Here is a 12,217-nt window from a genome sequence, read left to right as displayed (position 1 = left end):
TATGGCCAGCAAATTCAGAGTTCATCAATCATTATACACATGCTGATCTGGTGTGTCAACTGTGCTTGTAAATAAAATTTATTGGAAAACAGACACTCATTCATTTACATATCGCCTATGTCTGCTTTCATTCTACAATGGCAGAATTGAATGATTGTGATAGAGATCATTTATCTCCCAAAGCCTAAAATATTTACTATCTGGCCTTCTAAACAAAAATTTGCCAAATCCTGATCTGGAAAATTAATTTTCAGTGTCAGGCTTTTGCACATGCAGTCACTTAGACACTAGCTATTTATCAATATTATCTTTATATTCTTTATAGTATTTCTGGCTTATTTAATAAGTTATACAGTTTAGAAAATAAACATTGATTGAAAATTTTGTGGACATTGTACTACTGCATCTATATGCTATACTCTAAGTCAAACACTTTCCCTCATTCAGTATTTTCAGTGTTAATTCTTTGAAGAACAAAGATCTTTATACAACAGCTTTTACAAAAGTGCTAGTCTAACATGATTTTTAGAGTACACATGTCTGTTTTGCTTCTTAACACCAAGGCCTTTAAAGTGGTGTGCCTCAAATTTTTATAAACTAACAGATTGAACAATATTTTTTTTAGAAGTAGCCTACTTGTGTAAAAAGCTTTGTTCTTTTTGGAAAATATTGCTTTTAGGATAAAAGGAAGATTAAAGTCAAAGCTGATTCATATCTGCAATAGAGTACATCACTAAACCTAAGACTTTTACTTTGCTTCTATGGCCCAAACACTAAAATTCTGACTATATATAAAGATATTTGATTCATTACATGTTGATATATTTTAGAATTAAACTATAACATTTAAAAATAACCTTGGATATTTCTTTTCTGACTTTTAGTCTATTTGATTTCTAAGTCAACTCAGATGATAACGGTAGCCTAAGGTTATCTATTATCGAAGAAAATTGGCTATTCACCTGTTTTTCTGAAATGATAAAAATATTTATCTTAAGGTCTTTTGTAAAGGTCACAAAATAAGCAGATTTTTGTTGTTTTAGTGAAAGGAAATTATCCTTTACAAAATGAATGAAAAATCTAAGATGATTTAGAAAAAAGTGATATTTTACTAATAGGAGATTATGTCAGTTCAAATTTGGGGGATTTATAATATTTTTTTCATATTATAAAATTCATATATAAATATAAATATATGTGGATATATTTATATGTCTACATTTAGACAATATATGAGCACATATCACTTCAGAATATATTTAGTGTATTTAAATCTTTTCTGAATAGCCTTAACTTGGTTTATATATTCAGTTAGTTCTAAAATTGAAAAGAGCTAAATTATCATATAAGATAACCTATTATTTTATAGATGAGAAAAAACCTAGAGCCATTTGTATGCCCAGGATATATCACAGTGTCTCTTCTACCAATGACACTTCTGGTAAATAGGGGTGGGCAAAAGTATGTTTACAGTTGTGAGCACAAAACAGAGTTTATTCTTGTATTATTATTTATTAATTATTGTGTTATTTTCCATATGAACAACTGTAAACCTACATTTGCCAACCCCTGTATATAATGAAAGAATGAATTAATTAAATTTAGGTGACTAGCCCAGGGTCATAATGTTCTTGTTATAGCTTATGCTCTTGAGTTTAAAATCACTAGTCTAGTAATAGAAGACATATTTCTAATTTTAAAACATCCCATTTCATATTACTTAATTTTAATTATATCACACTGCCTATAAAAGTAAATACAACTTACTTAAGGGTTTACATCTATTTGAATATATTTGTCTATTAAGCTCTTTACCCTATTTTTAATGTTCTTCAAACTTTTCCCTAAGCATCTCTATTGTGATAAACTCTATAGGGAATCATATAGTGTTATAATTATTGAGATGATATTAAAGATAAGATGTATGAACATAAAGGTAAATACCAGGCCAATCCTTGTTAGGTACAAAAACACATTCTCAGGCTTGGAAGGACTATGGAAAGATTCTTGGCCATGATAAAAAGGTGCAATCTTTTCAAGGCATAAATGTTTATTAAATAATTAGTTAAGAGGGGCTGCCACAAAGAAGGAAAGTGTAAAATAGATCATGAAGCACTTTGGAAATTAGGATAAAAAATTTAGGTATTGTTAGTTAAGTTTTTGAGCCTAGAATAAAAGTTATCAACAACTTAAAAAATCTAATAAAAAAAGTTAAGGATTATTCTTCATGGAAATGGATACTATTGAAAAAGACAATGTTATATATGGTTTATGTTACTTAATATATAAATATATATTATGTAAATATATCATTTAATACCTAAATGAATATATATTATTTCATATAGAAATATAAATATATAAATATATTATTTAATACATAAAACTATATATATATATATATGAAACATAAAATTGTATTTTCCAACAGTATCCATTTGAATATATATTTATTCCAGTGATTTATAATTATCCTTATTTAAGTTGCATTCCAAAAGAGCATTTTCTACATTATAATTTATTTTATTCATGCCAGAGTTTTAAGTTAAAAATACATCCTTTTTTTTTTTTTTACTCTGGAACTATAGAAAGTTGAAAGTACACATATCCCTCTATTATGAGAGAATTTTTCATGAATGTTACTAAAATTATATTAATATTTTACATGAGAGAAATAACAAAATGAACCCCATACTGTCTCAATACAACAATCAAGATACAAGAAAGTATGAAAAAACAACCTGCCTTTTTTCATTAAAAAAGTATGATTTAAAAATCTTTGAGTTTTACACAGTCTAACTGGAAAACTGAATAATTTTAGCTCTACTATGTATTATTATTGTTGTGTCTCAGAGAGAATTTAAGTTTTCCCCTCCTTCGTTGTAAACTTTAAGTGAGAATAGATCACTCGGCCTAAAGGTTAGGCTGTGGAACCAACCAGTGGGCTGGGACTGCCAGGCAACCACTCTAGTGATTCAGGAGTCAGGGTATGACCATGGTAAGGACATGCCTTTGCTATTCTCGGATGTTTTGTACTGTGTGCCTACTTTGAAAAACCTTGTGGAACAAGTCAAATGACGGCTTTAATTCACACACGGACATATATGTAAAGAGAAGCTCATGAAAAAGAAAATAACACATGAATTAAGAGCTTCAAATGGTAAAAATGAATGCACATCTCAAAATTTTTAGGGCTTTTATAATTGTGACATGAACCTGAAATGCATTTGTTATGTCATCATAGATTATTTCAGTACGTTCTAAGTTCTCATTTATGAATGTGTTGTATTTTGCTTTTTAATTCCCTAGATTGAACATCACAGCCTTCATCCAAGTTTATGACAATTTGTACTGAATTACCTAAAGGTGCCCAATGAAGGCTAATCGATCATGTTGAGACTAAAAGTTTTTTAGCAGACATGATTGATTAACTGCCACCATCTCTGGATTTTTCTTTTACATAACACTTTTTTTTTTTTTTTTTAATGAAATCAACTAATGTTACTAGAAGAGAAAGATGAATAAGAAAATATTAAATGGTTCTGTCCCAATACAAATAGGAGTCATTGGACTTGCTAAGGGGAAGTAAAATTTTATATTAGAATTTAGATGAAAGTATATGCATTACTATGATTGTAGGGAAATGTACCCACAGTTCTCTAAGCCGCCAGTAAGACCTTGGTTTATCTACCACTGTCACTGTATTCCTACAGTATAGGAACTTTTGGAAGGATGAAGACACATTTGGAAGGATGGAAACACATTTCTTAATTAGTCTGTTTTGTCTAGAGTAAAAAGGGTGGTTACTTTTAGAGCTCTTTATCTAGTGTCTTCATTTCCCCCTTTATCTCTTGAAAGTAAAATAAAGCTACTCTTACCAGTTTTCTCTGTCAAAAAAAATAAATTTTTTTTCCTAAAATGGATATTTCTAACCCTCTCAATTGTTTGTTCTAGCATGTTGTGCTGAGATTTGGGTCCGGAGCCACCAATCTCTTCCCTAGATTCTCACATCCTCTCCAGACGATCTCTCTCCCAACCTGCCTTAGAGCTCTTCCCGCTGCACATTGATTAGTCCTGCAGGCATACCTTGGAGATGTGGTGGGTTTGGTTCTAGATCTCTGTAATAAAGCGAGTATCTCAAAAAGCAAGTCAAAATATTTTTGATGGTGGAAGGTCATGTCTTCAGTTTGTAAAAACCACAACATATGTGAAGCCTAATAAAGCAAAGCACAAAAAAACAAGGTACACCTGTATTGACGACATGAATTTCTGTGTTGCTCAGGTTTCATATACAGCAAAGCCACATGAGTACACGAACAGTGAATGATTTAATTTATACTAATTAACTGATGCCACTGCACAGTGTAAGCTGAAAGGTTCCTGCCACGTAATGCTTTAGGGAACTCTCTTTATCTCAGTTGCCCCAACTTGGTCTAACAGGCTGTAATGTTGGATCTAGTATTAAGAGAACTTAATTGGCATAAAATGATGTTTCTTCTCTGCCCTTAGATTGTGTGGCCGGTATCTTACACCAGAAGGGATGAATGCAAGTGGGCTGGAAAAGATATTCTGGTGAGTGTCAATCTATTAAATAATTTTAGTGATTGCATAAAGTAATGTATTACTCTCTCATCATTTTTGTTGTGTTATATTGACACCATTCTTTACTTGTGGATTTAATCATCACTCTCTAGAAACAAAATGATAGTTAATTTTGATATTTTTGTTTTTATGTAAAGCGTTGACAGTTTTACATAAAGAAAATCGGTAAAAATACCAACAAGCCTAAATAAAGCAAAACTTATGTTCCCTTTGATGATTTATATATATGAAAAAGATAACAAAATGCAGTTTTGTGACACATACATTTATATTCAGTAAGTCAACTTCTTTGTACAGATTGGTTTTAATATGTTAATTACTCTTGAATTCCTTTTGAATGATATGAAATATTTTTACCTCTGAGTCATCATAATTAAACTACCCCTTTTTTCTTCTTTCTATTCCTTTCTTTTCTCTTCCTTCTTTTTTTCCCTTTCTATCTTCCCCACCTTCCTTCCTTCCTTCCTTCCTTCCTTCCTTCCTTCCTTCCTTCCTTCCTTCCTTCCTTCCTTCCTTCCTTCCTTCCTTCCTTCCTCTTATTCCTTAAATAAATATGAATTAAAAAATGACTATGTAACATGCTCTAAAAATATAAAATTTATTAATTTTAAAAAAGAAATGACTATGTAACTGGCATTGTTTCAGTTACTGTGGAACAAAAGATGAGTGGTAAGCAATTCCTATAATGGCTTTACCACTGTAAAAAGATAAAGGCCATGTTCCCTGAGGTAAACTCTGTCAGTAAAATTAAATGGGCCACTGGTTTTAGGTATAGCCAAGTATCTGCACAGATCATGAAAGGCAGTTATAATCATTTAAATCAATAAATTAAAATGAATTACAGTACCTGCAAGTATAATTTGTTATTTTATGTTCCATCAGACATTTTTGGATGTCTAAAGCAAAAGCAAATAAGTATGAAGTTTTGTCTATGCGTTAGCATTTATAAGAAATTTATCCTATGTGCCTAAAGACATAAATCAACTTCTATGTGTGTATGTAGATATATTGATATGTTCAAGGAACGTCTTGATTGATTGGTAGCAGCTGCCTAGGATGATAGACATACCTCAGAGATATTTCAGGTTCAGTTCCAGACCACTGCAATGAAGCATCACAATAAAGACTGTTGTAATCTTTATTTTCTGGTGGAGGGTCTTCCTTTCAATTTGTAAAAAAGTGCAACATTTATGAACACAGTAAAGCAAAGCACCATAAAATGAAGTCTGTATATGTTTAGAGTGATTTAGATAATATCTGAGGTCATGGAAAAAGAATGCCTCCTTGGTAGCAGGGTTGGCTACAGGTGAAGGGAGGTAGATAAAGGAGCACTAAGCACACGTGTTCACTCTCTTGATTAATTATACATCAGCAAACATGAAAAATTCATCCTTGAAAAAGTCTCACTTAAAATATAGTGATTGTAAGTCACATTACACCTTCATACTCCAGTAAACATTTTTGTGGTTATATGAAATTGAACAAAAAATAAGTGTGTTTTATCAAATATTATACTATCCCAAAGTGATGCACATATTGGGACTATTGGAAAGAAGTAAATATGAAGTAGTAGTCCAGAAAAGTCAAGAATTTTATGTTGATACTTTCAATTACTTATTGTACTTGAGCAAGTACCTTAATTTTTTCATTCAAAAGTTCTGGAACGTTTTGAATACTATCCTAGAAGTTGAGATCAAAATTTCTGTGCCTCTGATAAAGTTTTTGGAGTCCTGTGGCATGTATTGATTTGAATTTGCCTATTAAAACAAGGTAGCAAACAATGGAGATTTGAAAAAATACCTTATCTATTATGGTGTTATCAAGAGTGTGGATATAATAATAACCAGTTCACTGCATTCCTTTAGAACTCAAACAGTCACAAGTAAAATTATTACATAGACTATAATGCTCAATACAAATGCTATTATTGCTATTCTTATTTGTATATGTTGCTTAGACAGTTTCTAAGTGAAAGCAGTTTGTTTCTCTTTAGTGATCATGACCACTCGAGAGTTACACTGTTCTAAATTCAATAAACACTGAACCCAAGTGCTGAGCATATTTGATTTAATGATTGAATTAGGTCACTGAGTTTCTAAGATAGCAGATATTCTTTGGTGTTTGTGGTTTCCAAAATTCGCCTCAGTATACTTCCCTTATCTTTTATGGCTCTGTTCCCCCCTCATCTCTCCCCCCGCCCCTGCCACTCTGCTATCAGTACTGTATAAGGAGAGATTCCCGTGTGAGCCCAGATGCAGTTAATGCAGCAGCTGCAGTGAGATCATGATCCCCAAAGTGCCCTATGGGTAACTCCGATCATGACCTCAGAGGTTTCCTCTCTGAGAAGTGTAACTTTATTTTATTTTCCTGGCTCACTGAAAATGCTTATGGGTTTTATAAAACTAAATTAAAAGGAACTTAAGGCTATCATTTCATAGCACCTTGTAATAAAGATTCTGAAAACTTGTAAATCATCTTTCATGCATTACGGTACAGATAGGTAATTACATGTCCATTGAGAGGTGTAAATTTTTGCAAGTTCAATGGTATGGCTATATTAGCCAAGCAAATCTTTTCAAAATCAGCTAATTAATGTAAGATGATAAAATGCTTGTGCTTTGGTTACTCCTTTATGTTGCGCATTAAATCAGCTCAGTTGCTGTGGATTTTAAGTTCTCTTTGTTAATGCTTATTTAATGAAAGGAAGACACAACAGTTTTCAGATATTTTAGTTTAAAAAAATGTATTTTTCTTCTTGCTCTAAACACCAAACACTGAAATATATTTACATAGTAAATGTATTTTATACTATTTTTCTGGTAACCCATCTCATTACTTTAATATTGCGTTTTATTGACCTATTATTCAAAATATATTTTATGCATTTGGAATTTATTTTATTAAAATTTATTTTATTTTTTTGATAACCTCATCTAGGTACTTCAATTTACATATCTATTTCATTTAAATCAGATATATGGCCTTGGTTGGTTATTTTTGGACTTCTCATATACAGACCAGTTGTTTTTTTTTATTTCTTTCTTAAATGATTTTAGAATAGCAGTTAGTTGACTCCCTGGGATTTGTAACTTTTTTCCTTGAAAAACATTTTTAAAAATAAATAGTATTAGTATTTTTACTAATAATTTCTGAAACAACCATTTAGAAAGAAAGATAAAGGGTAAAGAGTTTCTTATAATTTTTATTCAACACCTGACTTTTGAAGTGATACATGGACAGTTTGATGGAAATTCTGCACTCTTGAGAAAATAATAGTCAGCTGTGACTTATGGACAGTAATTCCTTTCAAAGAGCTCTTGTGATGCTGAAAACCACAAGAATGAGGCTTGAGTGGTTTTTGCAGCCATCGGGACTCCAAGATAGAATTGTAACCAAAATAGGAACTGACCTGAACATTTATAGAAAAGTAAACTAATGACCTCCTTGAGTGCTCTCTTTGGTTTCTAGAACCTGAGTTTACCCTTTCTCTTCAGGCTTTAGTGTTCTCTCTGAAAGCCGTCCGGAAATAAAGCTCCTTTAAACAAACAGTCCTGGGGGAAGAGCTCTCTTCTCAGTATTAGATTCAGATGCAAGGATTCAATAGGAAAATACATTAAGAAAAGCGGGACAAAGACACTGGCTAATGCTATGTACCTGGAGAGAGGGTGAAGATTGTGTCACTGACTGTTACATCATACAGAAAGCTGAACCCTTTCTCCACTCTCCCAGGCATCTGGGAAGATACAAACCCTCATTTCTCATGGCTCAGTTTTGCATCAAACACACATGTTAAGTCAGCAACTGGAATTGGAGCAGAATTTCCACAAAGATGGAAAAGAGGGAGTCTGCAGCCAAAGACACAATTACTGATAATCCCTCTCTCTCTGTCTCTCTAGAGAGAGAGCACACAAAAATGTGTCAAAGGCTGCTGATGACATTTCCGACAACAACCTTAATCTAAATTTATTTTTTCCACTTGTAGAAGTGACTATATGGGATATGTACTAATATGCCTTCTTTTCTTGGTGGTGTAGGCTCTAAACCTTTACATTGTTATGGCGTTTCTGTATTAGAGGAGTGAACTGCTCATGAACTTTTCCATTGTTGTTACTTGAGAGTTGTAATTTGAAAAAAAATTATATAATATATAATATTATTGAACAGAGACCCTGAGTAAGGAAATAAATGCAATCCACAACGCTCTATTCTGACTGCTATTATCCACTTTACTTTCATGTTTTATATTTTTCTGGTGCTTAAAATCCACTTTGTTATTCACAATACCATTTCTATTGAGGGATTAACTTCCTTGACCCTGTTTTGCAAATGAAAACTGAATACTTGCTAAACTGGTAAAAGAATCTGTTTCGAATCAATAGCACTCTGACTCTTCTTTGTTTATCCTATTAAATCATCTCTGTGCACTGTTTCAATAAAACCAAATGGCAACCGTATGACTGTTAGAAATATTTTGAATATCATTGGAAATCAAAATTTCAACCATCTGAGATGAACCAAAAAAATCAGATTTTCATAACATGCCTATTGTTGGATACATTTCAAAGTGTAGTATCATGCACCTGAATTTTTAGACATTTTTGAAATTCTTGAGGGGTTTATTTTTATATTTTTGTCCTTAGTTGTTATTATTCACTTTTGATGCTATGATATATTCTGTTTGACAAATTATTCTGACTCAAATTGCAGGACCTGAACAACACTAATTTTTGCCAAGTGAATGCAATTAAGACTCTGAAGCTACCCATGCATCTTAACTTGCAGTGCAGACCAAAATGCTTGTTAGTCCTTGAGTTTCATTAACTTTTCCAAAGTTCAAAGTTGACAACAAGTTTAACTTTTTTTTTTTTTTTAGAGCCTTCAAGGAATTATAGAAATTTAGGAAATGAATAGCTAGAATTGCCTCCTAATTCTACAAAAATCAATCATAAGTTTTCATTAAATTTCTAAACCATATGTACAATTATAGGGAGAAATTTTTTCATGGGTCTCTCACATTTCTGCACATCTGATGGAAAAAGGCACTAACTGCCTATTTTGCAGACTAGATTTAGGCATATTTGTACAGTGAAGAGACTTGGAAGGTACTGTCTCCCTGTGAAGAAAAAGGCTGGTTTGCAAACAGCCCTGAGAAGTAGAGATAGTGTCTCCATTGGCACAAAAGACAGGTATGCTTACTCTGCAGTAAAATGAGCATGGCATCTCCCTCAAAATACAGTATGCTTTGAGGCTGACGAAATATTCAGATACCTTCAACCCAGGGTTCCTCTTCTCTAATCCAGCTCAAGGCATTTGCTGGTGTCCCCTGGCTCCTTCCTCACTGCCCAGGGCGAATTGGAGCTTGGGGAACTGGCATGAGAAACGCTGATCCCCTGAGTACTGCTATTTCTGTGAGTAATAAAGTGTTTTATCTCTGACCCAAGAGACATATATCTTCTGCCAGCGTCCAGGAAACTGTGCCAGGGTAACTTATTTTACAGCTAAGGCAAAATCTCAGACCCTTTACAGTTCTTGACAGTATTGATCACAATTGTTTCTAACGGACAATGAAGATGATCTCACAAATGAAAGGCTATGGTCAGTTTATTCACTTTTAAACATGATTCCCATGATGAAATTTGATGACACTCTAGGCAGAGACAACTTGTTTTTTTATGAAGGCCAGTGAATACCTTGACTTATTAAATGTCAGAGAAATAAGCACAGGTTTTCATATGCACAGGCATGTGGGTATATTGCTGCTTGGAGGTAAATTTCAGGAAAATTAAGCAGAGGGATTATAGTTTTAATTTGGCATTCAGAAGCAGTAGTAGTAATAATAGTAGATAACACATTGAAAGTTTGGTATATATACTTGGTATTGTTCTAAATGCATTACTTTTATTAGCTCATGTATGTAACTCATATTTGGATATAAGATACACATTTCAAAACAATTGGACAAATTAGTTTTGTGTCTTAGGTAAGAGATACATGGGAAATGAAGCTTTACCATTAAAATTACTTTAGAAACTAGGTTTTATTCATATTTTTAATTCATATATTTTACAAACACAATAAAATATGATAGTAATCATTGTGACTGAATTGTCATGGATCAAGTCTCATATATATAAACACTTTCTTAAAACTATTTTGGATTCGGGATTAAAATTTAAATACATTTTAAGTTTATATTTTCAAAGTAAGTCTAGCTCTTGTAATACAGACATTGTATAAAAATGTCTGGAGGGCTTGGGGATTTTGAATTCTGTTTCTCTTTATTAGACATTCCAATTGTATTCTTAAATGGCTGAAATGAAATTCAAATATTTGCCACTGATTGTCAAATTAATATTTAGATTTGATTGGGCACCATATTTTACCCACACATCAGTGTACATACTTTTTTTAGAGTACAGTAGGAATTTTATACCCTGTAAGTTTCATTAGAATGATTTTGACAGTTCCTCTGGGAACAGGATTTTGGCAAATGCCTTCCCACTACATAGTTAGCAGGTTGTTCCAAGTCCTCGTAATATGTAGTTTCTAGTAGTTGTCAGTGGTATTTTACTTCTTTATTCACTTGATAATCTTCCTAAATGAAGTTCTATTTGTTTCTAAGGATACACTAACCATCATATTATAGATTTAACACGAAATGTGGGAATATTTTTCTTAGATATTCTCTGTCTCAATGACTCAAGGCAAATAAGCTACGGTTAGCATTTGATTGTCTAATTTGATTTGAAAATGTAGCAATAAAAATAATGTTTATGTCCATAAGACGTCAAGAAACTTTCCTAAAATTCTATTTTATATGTTTTTACTTACTGCATTTTTAAGGGTAGTAAGGAAAACAGGATGCAAAATTGCAGTATCTCAATATTTGCCATTTTTTCAGGAGAGTGTGAATCTTTATTTCTAGATTTTATGTATAAATAGAAGAACATTCTTGAAGATTCTCATAATTAAATTCAAATTAGGTGTTAAATATAATATACTATATTCTGTATGGTATACAAGGTATTATAATATAGACTACATGTGTGTGTATATGTATATGTATGTGTGAACTAAAAAATAGATATTTTAGTATTGTATTTGAGTGATACCAAAATTAATATAACATATTGATTCTAAAACTTGATGTGCACTTAAAAATGAGGAACCTCTTACATTTAGAAATAAATAAAATGATCACCTAGCAACCCTGTGTTTTTTTAAAATATGTGTCAAATTCATGTTCCCTTTATATTACATTCACAATGAACTATTATATGGTAGTAAGATATATCCTTTTGTTAATAAGTTTGATCAAACACCAGAACCAGTATGAGTGATATGGAAAAGGATTTTGATACAAGGATAAGACCTTATACAGTTGTGGGGGTTGGTGAAGAAATCTACAGAAGGCTGTTGCCTCTGAGATGGGTAATGGGTCTGAAGTTGTTACGGGTCACCAGGTTGGCATTAGGGAAGAAAATCTGGACATGAAGTGGGAAGAGCTAGGACAAACTGGGACCCAGGAATATAAACTGGGACCAATGTCTATCTATCACTACCTCCAACTTTGATTATTTGAGTGACCTACAGAAGAAGCTGGTGCCTTTTGCCA

The 12,217-nt window shown here is 32.3% G+C and overlaps 1 protein-coding gene across 7 annotated transcripts in view; it reads left to right on the top strand.

Moving 5' to 3' along the window:
* Window positions 1–12,217, top strand: part of SEMA3A (semaphorin 3A) — a 441,509-nt gene that overhangs the window by 285,841 nt on the left and 143,451 nt on the right. For all 7 annotated transcript variants that reach the window (XM_081148088.1, XM_081148091.1, XM_081148089.1 and 4 more), the window contains one exon: window positions 4,510–4,572. In XM_081148088.1, the coding sequence (XP_081004214.1) occupies window positions 4,510–4,572 (63 nt within the window). The remainder of the gene's footprint in view (window positions 1–4,509; window positions 4,573–12,217) is intronic.

This window comes from Miniopterus schreibersii (assembly GCF_964146895.1).
Source record: "Miniopterus schreibersii genome assembly, chromosome: 9".
Classification (NCBI taxonomy): domain Eukaryota; kingdom Metazoa; phylum Chordata; class Mammalia; order Chiroptera; family Miniopteridae; genus Miniopterus; species Miniopterus schreibersii.
This window is presented reverse-complemented; position numbering and strand designations above follow the sequence as displayed.